The sequence below is a fragment of the Rhinolophus hipposideros genome, assembly GCF_964194185.1.
Source record: "Rhinolophus hipposideros genome assembly, chromosome: 2".
NCBI classification, from domain to species: Eukaryota; Metazoa; Chordata; class Mammalia; order Chiroptera; family Rhinolophidae; genus Rhinolophus; species Rhinolophus hipposideros.
The window spans coordinates 108,411,450-108,427,015 of NC_138048.1; the positions used below are offsets into that span (position 1 = coordinate 108,411,450).

Genomic DNA, 15,566 nt, shown 5'->3' on the forward strand with positions numbered 1-15,566 from the left:
ATAATTCTAGATGAAAAGGTATTCTTTTAAAATTAGTATTTAATTACTAGTGAGTTAATATTTCTGTACGTGAAGATTGGAAAGTTGTGTGTTCTCATTTGTATTAGTCTGGCTGGAACTCTTGAAAGGGCACCAAATGACAACATCATTAAATGATGTGTCCTTTTTTTATTGGGTGAAACTTGTAGAAATAAAGTGGACAGCAACTGTGTGTAACCCTTGAACTCCACGGTATTGGAAGTAGGTCGGGTTGGCAGTCCTTGGAGGTCGATTTCAGAGCCCCAGGTGACGTTGAGAATTCAGACACTCGTTTGAGTTTGAACGGAATGTTTACTTTTTGTGTCACGGGACTGTTTTGTGTAATGGCGGTTGTTTCTAGATCTCAAGATCGCCTTTGGTCTTCGTGTAACGCCTGCTAAACACGGATTGTCCAAATGAAGGGCGAGCCTGCCGCCCATCGCCCGTGGGTGGGGTCCTTTCACTTGTTCCCGGCAGCGCCCAGCCCGGGGTCCTGGGTGGGGCCGTCCCCGAGCGCTGGCCGGACCGGCCGGGGCAGAAGGCCCCCTCCCAAAGCCGGGCGGGGCGGGCTGGGCCGGGACCCTGCGGGAGCGGCGCGGAGCTCGGGGGTGCGGCGCCCGGCGCTGGGGGGGCCGACAGGAGGCGCCGGGTGGCCCCGCGTCCGCGCTCCGCGCCGGGGCCACGGCGCCACCTGCGGGCGGCCCCTGGGACACGGGGCACGGGCCCGCGCTGCTCGGCGCCCACGGCGCGCGCAGTCACGTGGCGCTGCCTTCCGGCGTGCCGCCCGTGGTCGCCCTCGCAGAGAGAGCAGGTGTTTTCAGAGGGTTTGACGCCAACGCAAAAACCTTCCCTGAGGACAGCCGTATCGGTTTCCACCACATACTGACCTTGTGACTGGTTTTGACGGAGAAGGAATGCAAGCCTGTCCGGGTTTGAAATAACATTCTGATCTACCCCCACTCTGTGTGATGGGCATTTTGAAACAAGTTGAAAGAGCAGGACTGGGCCCCCCTGCACCCCACAGCTGCCGACCGGGCCGCGGTCGGGTTAGGTGTGTGGGCTCTGTCCGTTCACAGGACACGGTGCCAGGGCCACACCCGCAGCGGCTCGGCCCCGGCCCCCCCACACGCCGTCAGCGCCTCCGGCCCCACACTTCGGCCCAGAGCTGCCGAAACTGTCTTTAATGGCGGGTTTTCCTAACCAGGACCACGCACTGCATTTGATGGTTGCTCTTCAGTCTCTTAACCCAGGACACTTCCCTCACCTTTTCTGTTTTGGTTTCTGGGCTCGGCCTCAGGATTGGGCAGAAGTTCCGTTCTGGCCCTTTTTGGGAGGCCCATCGCGTCCGCTTGTCTCAGGACCGATGATGTGGTTTTTCACCTTTCGGGTAAGGTGTTTTCTGCCCGCACTCTCCACTGTGACGTCACTGTTCTCCCCTGTAATTAACAGGATCTGTGGCACCACGTGCCTTTCCATCTCTCATCCGCTTCCACTGGCCAGTAGTGCCATCCAGGAGCTTCCTGCCGGAAGCAGTGATTACGTGCTGGTGGCTGGAATTCCACCCTCACCTCCGCATCGTTGGAACTCTACTGATCTTTGGAGCTTTCCCTCCCCCCATTTGTTTATTTGCTTATGAATTTATATAAGTATGGACTTGTGGATTCTTATTTCATTCCCAGTTACCATCATTTTGTTGCTCAGATTGTCCCAGATTTGGCCACTGAGAGCTCCTGGAAGCTGGTTTGTCTGTCCTTTCGACATATTCCCATCATTTGTGGAGCACCTTTCGGGCTCACCTTATATTTTATGTGACCCAGCCCTGGAATCAGATCAGCCATTTCTCTGAGGAATCCTGATTCTTTTTATTGAGAATATTTATCACCAAAATATAGGTGTTTAGTGCCTGTTGCTACTGGGCATCATTGCGTCGAGGCCCTCTCAGTAGACAGAGCCAGGAAAGTATGTGTTTTCATGTGTGTGTGTCTTTACATGTGTGTCTATACATGTGTGCCTATACATGCATGCATATGTGTGAGACACACACATCTATATATCTTTCCAAATGTCTGTGTATATTAAAAACCATGAACTCATACTGACACCTCTTGCTTCCATCCAACAGCAGCAAGGATTCATTCTAGCCTTTCCCTTTCCCTATTTCTTGTTCTATCCTCTGTGACTAAGAGCCCTAAATTTCTCTACCACATATTTATGTTTCTTCTCACACTAGAGCACTCTCCCAATCTTTAAAAAAATCTGCACATTTAACCTTTAACTAAAAAAGAACCCAAGGAAGTAATTTCTCCAATTTAAAGTCACTTGATTATTGCAGGAAGCTCTAGGTTGATGTCCTTGCCAGTGTCCCGTCCAGCAGGCGTGTTTGTGACCTCGTGCTTAAGCAAAGTGAGAGCTGTCCTGGCCCTCAGTGGCAGGAAGAGCGGTTTCGGACTTGACTTCCAGGTAATGGGCTCTTCACGTGTAGGGGCAGGAAGGCCGCCTGGGCTCAGTGCTGCCGTGTCTCCTCTGTGCTTCTGCTTCTCCCTGGAATGTCACATCTGTTCCAGAATGCTGGTACCCGTAGGAGACTCGAAGCATCTGATCAGTGCCAGTTTCACACCTGAGTCCCTGCGGGCGATGGAATGAAGGGCAGGTATCTAGTGTCCGTGAGTGTCCCCCCCCAGCAGGGTGCTGACCTCCCTCCCACACCTGCTCGTTGTCCCTCCTCCTTCAGCCAGGTTAGCTCAGAGAGCCCGCATGGTGAGACCTTGAAAATAGCCATGGAGAAGGGCCTCCCAGCTGAGAGACGGCCCTCGCGGTGGCTGTCCTGTCGTCTGCGCCGCTCTGCGCTTGTGCTGTCGTTGGTTTAGTTGCAGCTGTTTGGAATGTAGTGTGTCTGCAGACACCAGTGTAGGTGTGACACCCGTGGGTGCATGCATGCAGACCCCTCCCAACACCAGTGCTCGTGCCCTGCGTGACCTTGATGCAGAACTAACTATCCACTGCAGCGTCGCAGTTGGCGTGGGGCCGTGCCCTAGAGGACGTCCCCCGTGGGGCTGGCAGCGGAGGCTCCGGCTGACTGTCCGGCCTGGTCAGGAAGGGGCTCGTCCACGGAGAGGTGGGCCGTGTCTTTTCCTTTAGTGTAGCTGTTGTTTGAAAGGAGTTTTGGAAAACAGTTTCTTTTGCATTTTGAATGGTCTGAGATTGTCAGAGTGCACAGACGGCTGGTGGAGAGAAGCCGCCGTCCTCCCTGTGCAGCCCCGAGAAAACTGCTCCCATGAGCCGAGTGCCAGCTGCTGTGTTGACCCCCCCATTTCCCAGGTGGTCTGCCGCCTTGGGTGTCTTCGCAGTAGGTGAGGCTGTCACGTCCTTACTGCGGTGGGGGTTAGACCAATAGCACGGGTGGAAGAGACCCCAACACATGCACCTTTCCTCCCACGCGCGCCGCTCTGTGTCTGCGGCCTGGAGAGAAAGCTGTGATGTCAGGGAGTTACTGTCAAGGTCCGCCTTTTATACAGATAGTCACTGAACGCGGAGGAAGGCTTTCTCTATTTACGTGTATGTATGTGTGCGTTTGTGTGTGCGTGCAGTGCATGCATGCACACGTGTGTATGCACATGCAATGCACATGCATTTGTGGCCATGGGTGTGCGTGGCTGTGCATGTGTGTATATGCGCACACTATGTGTGCATGTGTGTGCAGACATGTGACACACATGTGTGCACCCACACGTGTGCATTCACACGTACACACGTGTGTGTGAGTGTGTATGTAGCCTGGGAACTCGGATCACCCCGCAAAGCCTCTTCCGCTCCTCAGCACCTGTCAGTTGGACCAGGGCTGGCAGCCAGCGTCTGCTCTGTCTGCCGGCAGAGCCTGAGTCAGCTTTCCTTCCAGCAACTTCCGTGTTTCCCTGAAAATAAGACCTCACCGGAAAATAAGCCCTAGCATGATTTCTCAGGATGACATCCCCTGAACGTAAGCCCTAATGTGTCTTTTGGAGCAAAAATGAATATAAGACCCGGTCTTATTTTCAGGGAAACACGGTATGTGAATACCAGTGGTAAAAACTAGCGGTGGCCCAGAGTGCAGCAGGAGATTCTGGCACCTCTCTGGCAGGAGGGTGAGCGAGCTGGTGTGTCCCCTGAGTCCGACATGTGCTGCGCTGGTGGCAAGCACCAGGCCGAGCTTAGGAGTCCTTCCTTTAGACGCCGGTCTTCACGTGGCACCTGCTTTGTATCCAACTGTGCTGGGGACACAGCAGGACAGGCCCTCAGGCCTTAAGGAACTAGTAGTGGAAATAAACCACTGAGACAGCACAGAGCTGAGTAGGGTGTGTGTGGGGCCCGGGAGAGATGTACCCGTGGGTGGGTTGACCCCTGGGAAGACCTTGGGGAAGGTGGTATGGGTGGTGACTCGTGGTCAGCAGGTGGCTGTGCACAGAGAAGGCCAGAGTGTTTGGGCAGAACGACCAGGCTGGGTGACAAGGTGACCTGCGGAACAACTACAGGTGGCCATCCTTTGTGTCCACACTTGGAGAGGGCGAGGGGTGGTGGTGAAGGATGCTGTGGGAGGGCGGTGTCGACCCAGGGACTTGATTGGCCGGGTGGTTTGGACCAGCTTTGCACTTTGGAAAGGTGGAGGATGGAGGAAAGGAGGGCAAGACTAGGCGCACACGAGCTCCTGTTGTGGGCAAGGTGTGGGTGCTGCTGGGAGGCTGGGCAGGTCAGGGCGCAGGGAGCAGGGCAGGGCTCGGTCAAGGTGGAGACCATTGCGATATGCTCACGGCAGGTCTGCAGGTGTGTGGGGCCTCTGTCTCAAGATTGGGGGTTCCGGGGACAGAAAGCAACGTCATGACTGTACGTGAGCTGCTTCCCAGCACTGGGGTTGCCGAGTCCTGTCCCAAGTGGGGCAAAGGTGTGACGGGCCCCGTAGGGAGAAGGCACTCTCCGAGCGAAGGACAAAGCAGGCAACTCCACAGAATATAACAGAGTTTAGAACGGGGTGATCTACCGGTGGGAAGATCCTCCAGAGCAGACCCGTCGGTTCCGCACAAATTGTTCCCTATCCAGGACGACTGTTGCGGTCCTGTTTTTGTCCTATGTCATATTAGGTATTAAGGATTGACAAGACAAAGGACAAAGAATGCCGGAACAGCAGGGGCCAGACCTCCTGCTGGTCTGACCAGTGTCACAGTGGGATATTCAGCTCGGTTGTCACCCCCACCATTACTAACAGAAGTACTTAGGTTACGTTTTAGGGAACAGAGATCGTCGTTTGATAAGTTTACTAAGGATGGTGGGGTTGGTCAAAGTCACAGCAGGGACAGGACGCGGAGATGGAGGCGGTTTTGTTCACACTTACATCTGACACCAGTTCTCTCCCGCCCCACCCCGCAGGCTTTCCTCTCCCCTCCTGGCAGGGCTCAGCCTCTCTCCTCCTGCACCCTCAGCGGCCTGAACGCGGCTGACACGCCCTCTGCCCTTCTCCTCCCCTGGCGTGGGTGGCGTCACTTGGTTCTTCCTACTCCTGTCCCGCTGGCTGCCCCTCATTCTGTGTGGGTCCCCGTCTTCCCAGCCTTCTTGCATGGCCCACCTCCTCTCTCTTCTTGGGTGGTCTCCCCCATCTGGTGGCTTTGCCGACTGCTTTAGGGTCTTGGGACTGTCGTAACCAAGTGCCACTCACGGGGTGGACAGGCACAACAGGAATGGATTCTCTCGGGTCCCAGTGGCCACACCTTGGTGTGGGGACCACGCTCTGGAGGCTCAGGCCTTCTGCCACCTGCTGGCTCTGGGCGTGCCCCCGTCTGCCTGATTCACAGCCGCCCCTCTGTCAGATCTTACCCTCCCCGCTCTGAAAGGACACCCGTCATGGACTCCAGGACCTCCCTCAGTCCAGGAAGGCCTCATCCCGCCATCCGTAATAATTACATCTGTAAAGACCCTGTTCCAGATAAGGTCCCGTTCACAGGGACTGGGGTTAGGACTTGGGCATATCTTGGGGGACACAGTTCGCCCCTCTACATGTACTAACCACCCCCTGATGATTACTGAATGTGTATTTTTGAACCAGACTCATTGGTTCAGAATTCCCTCTTGGATTTCAGAGAAGCTCTTAAACCAAAAATGTCCTGACTCTTGCTTTCTCCTCCCAGGCCACAGGACGGGCTCCTCACTGTCTGCCTCTCACCGGGACATGTGGCTCTGCACTGCTAGTGGCTCAGGTGGGAACCCTGAGCCCGCTCCCTCACCCGCCCCAGGCCATCTGCAAACCCTGTGCTCCTGGCTCCCCTCGTCCACACGACCCCTGCCTCTGCATGTGCCCCAGTCACATAGCCAACCCTTTGCACAACCACAGGGACCCTCCTCAGGCATGAGCCATGTCACCCTTCTGCTTGCACCCTCCCAGGAACACCCCCAGTGCTCACTGCGGCCCGTGAGAGTCTGTGTGACCTGGTCCCATGTCTCCCGGCCCTCACCCTACCCCCCTCCTGCACCCCTCTGCTCAGCCACGCAACTGGCTCTGCCAGCCCTCTGCCTCAGCTGTCACAGGCGGCTTGCTTCTTCCCGGTCCCGTGTCTCCCTGAGTCATTCTCTGTCCCCGCCTGGTTCCCTCCTTTCATCACCTTCGGACATTTACCTGTTTGTGTGTTGACAGGTAAACAAGCCATGGTTCCCATCTTTGTATTACATAAACATGCTAAAAGGGTGCCTGCTCCTTCCTGGGGCATGTCTCTGTCTCCTGCTGAAAGTCCAGTCTCCCGGGCTCAGCAGTCCTTGGGTCACGTCCTTGAGGTCTCACTGCCAGGGGCCATTGTCACCCAGCAGGGGAGCCTGTCACTCTCTGACTTTCCTCTTACTTATGGTCCCACTCCTCCTGGCCTGTCTGCCCTGGAAAGCAGGCCCCCCCCGCCCCCAGAACAGTGTCGCATGTGTGGACACGCACTGGACACTTGTTGGGTGAGGGAATGAATAAATCCAAATGGCTGGAAAATGTGACAGCACATGAGGCCAGGGTGCAAGGACAAATCCGCGGTCCCCGAGTGGGATTTGGCCGGTAGCACGGTTAGGATGGGTTTTTCTCTCCGTGTAAAAATACGTATTTAAAAAATTATATGGGTGCTGGGTGTTGGGGGCCAAAACCTGCAGTACGAAGAGTAACTCATGCTTTCCTGCTTGTTTTGCAGACACCACTTGCTTTTGAGTCAAGATGATTTGATGCTTTACAATAAAACTCATTGACCATGATGGCAACACAGACATTGAGCATCGACAGCTACCAAGATGGGCAACAAGTGAGAGCTGGAGTTTCATTCTGCACTTTCGCTACCATCCGTCATCCTGCTGCTCGTATAGTACTAATTCTCTTCCGGGAGGTCACAGGTTCAGATTTAGTGTGTCATGCTAAATTATCTACTGTATGTTGCTGCTCTCAGAGACTCCACTGAGAACTGTTCACATTATTTCCTCAGTGATACCCAGATTGACAGTAGTTTTTGCCTGCTCCAAATCATATTTTCTTGGGAGTTCCCCAAGGCCCAAGTGCAGGCCTGCAGGACTTTCCTCGGCCTCCCACAGCCCTGGGTGTCAAGGGGGGCTCATGGCAGGGCCACAGCAGGCTCTTGTGTCACCTGAGGATCCCCCCCAACATGCTGCTTCCTCGAGGGCCAGAGGCATGGCAGCTGGGAGCGACAGGAGGGGGATTATCTGCTCATGGGTAATTGCAAGTTTACTGCAGCAATTTTGTTTTTTTTTGTAAAGAGAATTCCTTATGTTTAAGGATTTAAATACTTTTTACCTAACTTACAAATAACATAGCAAGTTTAAAGCAATTTAAATGATAACATCTTGAAGACTTCCTTTTATGTTTAATACTGTCTCTTTAAACACAGCTGGTCTTTGCTTTCTGAATACAGTGATTTAAAAAAAGCTTTATGGTTATGTATTCCCGAAGTTTAAGGGTGCATGGGAGAATTTCAGCCCTGTCGCACACGCACGCACACGCACATGTAGCATATTGGGTCTGAGTGGCTTGTAATAAGATAAGAAGGGCTTGGGCGGCTTGCTTATCCTTGTCTTATTGTCACGTTATCAGTGTGGTGTGATAAGGTAGAGACAGGCAGCCAGACTGCATATGTCCCAGTTCCCTTCAGCGGTGGACAGTAAGTGTGATTTGGAAAATCATAAGCATTTCACAGGTGTCAATCCTCGTGTTTAAATGGTTTGGAAATTTGATCTCTGTTTGAGCCATTTCATAAACATGAAATTCAAAGGAGCTTGTATTGTTGCCAGTTGGGGAGATGGCAGTTGACCATCGCCACTGTATTCCTGTTTGAGAATGGAATACTTAGTAGCAGTTTGTTTCCTGTTTAGTAACAAATTCTCCTCCTCCTTTCACAGATGCAAGTAGTAACAGAGTTAAAAACAGAGCAAGACCCCAACTGCTCTGAACCTGATGTGGAAGGAGTGAGCCCTCCGCCTGTGGGGTCCCAGACGCCCATGGATGCAGACAAGCAGGCCATTTATAGGTAAGGGAGTCGTAAAGCCTGTGGGGTTTAAGAGGAATAGCAAGAGCAGAAAACCTTGTTAAATGGGGCATTAGAGCTGATAGCTAGGCAGCGTGGTGAGGTGTGATGTAGTCACTACTGTGCTGAGGAGTTTCCCCGTTTAAGATGTTAGTCCTAATATCTTTTTAGAAAGTCTTGGAATATAAATCTGCATTTTAGTTGACCTTACAAAAAATCTTCAGGCCCAGGTGGTTTTCCTGGAGAATTTTACCAAAATTATAAAGAAGCAAAAAGCAGCAAGTCTATACAATCTCTTACAGAAAAGAGATGAGGGAATGCTTCCCAATTCATTTTACAAACTGAGCATCACTGATAACAAAGCCATACAAACGAAAGTATGGATAACTATCCCTCATGAATTTAGACATAAAAATATTAGCAAATTGAATCCAACAACAAAAAATAACAGGACTGGGTCTTATATTAATTTTTGCTTAAAGACACATTAGAGCTGATTGTCCAGCTAGGTCTTATTTTCGGGGAAACATGGTATGTAGTGACCAAGTGGAATTTATCCCGGGAATGCAAGACTAGTTCACTATTCAGAGCTCAATAACAGAAACAGAACTGGCTCTATGTACAGAAGACATGATTGTCTACATAGAAGATCCCAATAGCTACCAGAAAACTTCCAGGACTAAATAAATGACTTTAATAAGGTCACAGGTTACAAGTGCAACACACAGAAACAAATTCTGTTTCTATACCAGTAAGATACAATTGGAAACCGAAATTAAAAATAAAATACATTTATAAGAGCTCCAAAAAAAAATTTAGGTGTAAACCTCACAAAACACATGCAGAACCTTTATGTTGAAAACTATAAAATGCTGCTGCAAGCAGACAGTAAACCTAAATAAATGGCAGGACATACCATGTTCATGAATTGGAAGACTAACATAGTGAAGACGGCAGTTCTAGAATCCTCCTGTACAGACTAATGTAGTTCTAATTAAGTTTTAGCAAGATATTTTTGTACATATATACAAGTTAATTCTAAATTTTGTATGGAATCAGCCTATTTGATTTTAAGAATCGCTGTCTTACAGTAATTAAGACATTGTGGTATTATTAAAGGGTTAGACATGTGGATCAATGCCACAGATAGAGCCCAGAAATAAATCTACACAAATGTCATTCATTTGACCTTTGGCAAAGGTGCAGAAACACTTCAGTGGAGAAAAGGTAGACTTTCTGACAAATGGTGTTGGAATAATCAGACATCTACAGGCAGAAAAAAGAGTCTTGACCTACTCTCACATTTTATACAAAAATTTACTCAAGGGGCGGCCAGGTTAGCTCAGCTGGTCAGAGCATGGTGCTCTTAACAAGGTTGCCGGTTCCATCCCCATACGGGCCACTGTGAGCTGCGCCCTCCACAACTAGATTGAAACAACTACTTGTCTTGGAGCTGATGGGTCCTGGAAAAACTTACTCTTGAAGTAAATAAAAGTTTAAAAAAAAATACTCAAAACGTGTTATAGACCTAAATGTAGGATTTAAAACTGTAAAACTGGTATATCCATACAGTGGAATATTATTTGGCCTTAAAAAGGAATGAGGTACTGATGATTGTTACAGCATTGATGAGCCTTGAAAACATCATGTTAAGTGAAAGAAGCCAGACACGAAAGGCTACATGTTGTATGATTTCTGTTTATATGAAATGTCCCATTCTAACGGCAAATCTGTAGAGACAGAAAGTAGATTCGTGGTGGCCTGGGGCTGGGGCTTGGGGCTAAAGTGGAGAGTGACTGCTCATGGCACCTGGTTTCTTCTGGGGTGATGGCAGTGTTCTGACACTGACTGTGGGTGTGCTAAAACCCATTGAACTGTACACTTTGAGTGAATTATATCTCAACAAATACGTTACATACATCCCAAAACATTCTCATGCAAATATACAATGTCCGGGTTTTCTGTTTTTCTTTCCCCCAGGCATCCACTATTTCCATTATTAGCTTTGTTGTTTGAAAAATGTGAACAATCCACTCAGGGCTCGGAAGGCACAACTTCTGCCAGTTTCGATGTGGATATTGAAAATTTTGTAAGGAAGCAAGAGAAGGAAGGAAAACCCTTCTTTTGTGAAGACCCGGAAACTGACAATTTAGTGAGTAAAATAAATGTTTTGTTTTTATTTTTTATTTCTTCTCAACTTAAATTCTGTTCAACAAATTTTAAACTTCTGGTTAGAGCTGCAGACCGTTTGTAGGTCTGCTGAAGGGGAGAACCGTCTAGTTCATGAACTGACTTCCTTTAGCGTGTGTGTGACAAATGGCTTCTGGCCTTCTCTAGTTGCCCTTTGCTGTGATAAGCAGAGAAGCTGGTTTGAGTCTGTGTCCTCGTGGACGGGGGTTCACTTCTCCCCTAAACGTTGGTACAGGTGTCTTAGGGCTGGCGTGGTCCCTGCTTTCCTTCTCAGGCAGCATGTCTGCCCAGCTTCAGCACCTGGCTTTCCCCTGATCATGGACCCATGACAGTTTTCCAAGACGGCTCTGTGTGGAGGTTCACACTGTTTTGTGGGGGTGACAAGCTTATGAGATGGAGAGGCCCACAGGCACACAGCAGGGACAGGCTTACCGAAGGGCATGAGGCCCCCACTGCCTCCGAGGTCCTTCTGTGAGTGCCCTCCTCCTGGTCCCGGGCTCTAATCTCCGTGGAATTACCATCACTGTTGAACCCCCGGGAGTGGTGCCTCTCCGTCTCCTGGAGCACGGTCAGCCGGGTCTGGGGCACGCACCTCGCTGGGTTTCTGCTAGAGCCTGCCGGCTTCCAAACCAAACCCCCTCAGGGCCCTTCTCAGCAGGCTGGGGTCTTGGGACCTTTCCTGAATACATTGTCCAGGTCTTAGTTGTTTTTTAAAAATGTGTTATTACATAGTCAGCCCTTACAGATTTGGTAGGTGAGTTGTCTAACTTTGAGTCTGTTTCCTCATCTTCGAATGGGGCTAATAGCGCCTGCCACTTTGGGCTGAGGATCAGAAGCTCTCTCTGCCATCAGTGAGTGGGGAGCAGGAGCGAGAGCAGCCAGAGTGGTCCCAGGCTGGCAGGGACAAGGCTCTCCTGACTGCTGTCACAGCGAAGCTTGATGCTCGGCAATCCTTGTTAATAGTGGTTCATCCCACAGATTCGTGGGAATTGCCACACCAAGGTCACGGGAAGGCGCTGAGCTTTGGGTTGGGGATTTGCAGGCAGGTTATCACTGTCAGTTACCTACTGCTGTGGGACAAACTACCCCAGACTCAGTGACTGAATGTAGAACACTGAGAAAAATCGTAGGAGAAAATCTTCAATGTCTAGGGCTAATCTAGGCCTAGGCAAAGGGTTCTTAGGCTTGACAGCAAAAGCATGTCCATAAAAGGCAGAGGTGATAAGATGAACTTCATCAAAGTTAAGACCTGCCATGAGGTGGGTACAGATTCATCCTCGTTCATGGAGGAAGAACCAGGAGCAGAGTGAGGGGTAGGTGTGAGTCGGTGAGCCTGGCTGAGGCCTGGCTGGTCCTAGCACTGGACTTGCCGAGGTCGGCACCGGAAATGTCCCTCTCTCTTGTCTGCACAGCAGATGGAGTCGAAATGCCAAACCACGGGTCGGGGGGCTGGAAGGATTTGCCATTTTGTGTGCTGTCTGATGTTATTCCACGTCTGTTACTGGCAGCACAGATGGCAGTGGCTGCACAGTGTGCAGGCTGATAACTAAGAGCTGTTATATGATGATCATTGTAACTTAACACGATGCTGCCTTTTTCTCCTCTGAAAGTCTTCATTTTCTCCGCTTCTAGATGGTAAAAGCAATCCAGGTTTTGCGTATTCATCTGCTTGAGCTGGAAAAGGTTAATGAACTCTGCAAAGATTTCTGCAGTCGATACATTGCTTGTCTAAAAACGAAAATGAACAGTGAGACTCTCCTGAGTGGAGAACCTGGAAGCCCGTACTCCCCTGTCCAGTCCCAGGTATTTATGTTTGGGTCCCGCTCTCCTTCCTGGTTATTGTAACACCAGTGAGGGTGGAAGGTGTTGGTTCCCAAGGCCACCAACCCTTTCAGCAGTTGGTTCCCAAGGCCACCAACCCTTTCAGAAGGCAACCCTCGGGGCTGCCTTCCTGCTCAAGGGTCCTCTTGATCTCTGACCTTGGCCCGGGCTGAGAGAGGTCTCTCCAGACAGACAGACAGACAGACAGCTCACCTGGCTTTGTGTACTGAATGCAGCAAGGCCCCGATCTGTGCCCTGGACCCCATGTTTCTGGAGGATAAGTTCCAGCCATTTCTGGCCTTTTTTCTTTTTTTAGCATATATTTTTAAAAATGATGGTAATATGCACATATCATAAAATTTACCATCCTAACTGTTTTTTAAGTGCCCCGTTCAGTGGTTGTAAGCACATTCACACTGTTGTGCAGCCATCACCAACCATTTATCTCCAGAGCTTTCCATCTTCCCAAACTAAAACACTGGCTCCCCATTCTCCCCTCCACCAACCCCTGGCGCCACCATTGACTGTCTCTTTGGATTTGACGACTAGAGACCATGTCTAAGGGCCATCATACCACATTTGTCCTTTTGTGTTTGGCTTGTTTCACTCATTGTAATGTCCTCAAGGTTCCCTCATGTTGAACTACTATTACATTTTAGCCATTCTGATCGTGTGTAGTCACATTTCGTTGTGGGTGTAGTTTGCACCTCCCTGATGGCTAATGATACTGACCATCTTTTTACGGGCTTATTTACCATCTGTACATCCTCTTTGGTAGACTGTCTGCTCATGTCTTTTGCCCATTTTCTAATTACTATCTTCTCCCACTTAGTAGGTCGTCTTTTCATTTTGTTGATGGTTTCCTTTGCTTTGCAAAAATGTTTTAATTTGCTGTCGTCCCATTTGTTTATTTTTTCTTTTGTTTCCTTTGCCTGAGGAGACAGCTCCAAAAAGATATTGCTAAAAGTGATGTCAGAGAGTTTACTGCCTATGTTTGCTTCTAGGGACTTTATGGTTTCGGGTCTTACATATAAGTCTTTAACCCATTTTGAGTTTATTTTTGTTGATGGTGTAAGAAAGCGGTCCAGTGTCATGTTTTTGCATGTATCTGTTCAGTTTTCCCAGTACTGTTTATTGAAGAGACTGTCTTTACCCCATTCTTTATTCTTGCCTCCTTTGTTGTACATTAAGTGATCGTATCAGTGAGGATTTATTTCTAGACTCTATTCAACATTTTTAAATATTGACAATCCTGTTTATTAACTTTTCCTTTGATGAGTCATACTTTCCGTGTCAATTATAAGAGCTCTTTGCCTAGCCCCCGAGATCCCCAAGATTTTCTTATATTTTTTCTGAAAGTTGTATGGTTTACATTTTTAAATCCATGACTCATTGTGAGTTAACCTTTGTATAAAGTGTGAGGGTTGAGGCTGAGTTTCATTTGTGTGCCTCTGGATGGCCAGTTGCTGTAGCATCATTTGTTTAAAAGGCTGTCCTTCTTCCGTTAAACTGCTTTCGCACCTTTGTCACAAATCAGTTGGGCATATTTATAGGGTCTATTTCTGTGTCCTTTGTTCTGTTCCATTGATCTATGTATTTATACCATATAGTCTTGATTACTGTAGCTGCATAATAAATCTCAAAATTGGATAGACTGATTCCTCCCACTTTATTTTTTTCAAAATATTTTAGCTTTTTCTAGTCCCTTTGCCTTTTCATATAACTTTTAGAATAATCTTGTCTAAAAAAAATGTTAGCGAGATTTTGGTAGGAATTGCATTAAACCTATGTATTATTTTGGGGAGACTTGACATCTTTACTATGTTAACTTCCAGTTCACAAACATGGTATGTTTATTTACACCGTTTATTTATTCTATGATTTCTTTCATCAGAGTTTTAATTTTCAACAGATAAGTTTTACACATGTGGTTTAGCATTATACCCCAAGTATTTCATTTTTTGAGCAATTGTAAGTGGTGTTAACTTTGCCAGTATATAGAAACACACTTGATTTTCATTTATTTATTTATTTATTTATTTATTTATTTATTTATTTATTTGGGGAGTTTTGGGAAACAGTGTGTTTCTCCAGGGCCCATCAGCACCAAGTAAAGTCGTTGTCCTTCAGTCTAGTTGTGGAGGGCGCAGCTCAGCTCCAAGTTCAGCCTTAGTTGCGGGGGGGTGCAGCCCACCCTCCCATGTGGGAATTGAACTGGCAACCTTGTTGTTGAGAGCTCGCGCTCTAACCACTGGGCCATCCAGCTGCCCCTGATGATTATGTGATTTTTCTTTTTTTGCCTGTTAATAAGTTAGATTACATTACTTGATTTTTTTTTTTGAATATTGAACAATCCTTGCATTCCTGTAATAAACCTCGCTTGGTCAGGGCACATAATTCTTTTCGTATGGATTCCTGAATTCTGTTTGGCAATATTTTGTGAAGCAATTTTTATGTCTATATTGAGGGATATTGGCCTGTAGTTATCTTTTCTGGAACAGTCTTTGTCTAGGTTTGATGTCAAGATAATACAAGCTTCAAAAAACAATTTGGAGAATAGTTCCCCCTCTTCCATTTTCTGGGAGAGATTATCAGAATCGGTATTAATTTTTCTCTAATTACTTGATGGAATTCTTCAGTGACACTACCTCGACCTGGAGATTTCTTTTTTGAAGGTTTCTAAATTACGAATTCAGTTTCCTTAATAGTTACAGGGCTAGTCATATTATCTACTTCATGTTGGATTTTGTCTATAATGTCAAATTTATGTGTGTCGAGTTCTTCAAAGTATTATCTTTTTGCCTTTTGATGTCTGTGGGGTCTGTAGTGATCTCTCCTATTTCATTCCTGATATTGGTAGTTTGTCTTCTCTGTTAGTCTTACTAGTCTTCTTTTCTGTTAGTCTTACTAGAGGTTTATCAATGTATCGATCTTTTCAAAGAATGCTGCTCTTTTTTCATTGATTTTCTTTTCCTCTCGTTTTTTTAGTTTATTGTTATCTGCTTTGATCTTTAT

General features: G+C 48.1%; 1 protein-coding gene across 4 annotated transcripts in view; it reads left to right on the plus strand.

Moving 5' to 3' along the window:
* PKNOX1 (PBX/knotted 1 homeobox 1) overlaps positions 1–15,566 on the plus strand; it is a 47,450-nt gene that overhangs the window by 15,148 nt on the left and 16,736 nt on the right. For 2 of the 4 annotated variants that reach the window (XR_013991804.1, XM_081026830.1), the window contains exons 2-6: positions 6,171–6,239; positions 7,203–7,310; positions 8,416–8,543; positions 10,521–10,692; positions 12,363–12,533. Coding sequence is in view for 3 of the 4 variants with exons in the window: in XM_081026830.1 (XP_080882956.1) it covers positions 7,260–7,310; positions 8,416–8,543; positions 10,521–10,692; positions 12,363–12,533 (522 nt within the window). In the remaining variant the exon portion in view is untranslated. Of the gene's footprint in view, positions 1–6,170; positions 6,240–7,202; positions 7,366–8,415; positions 8,544–10,520; positions 10,693–12,362; positions 12,534–15,566 lie in introns of those variants that run through there. The other 2 variants (XM_081026831.1, XM_081026832.1) reach the window with 2 other exon arrangements.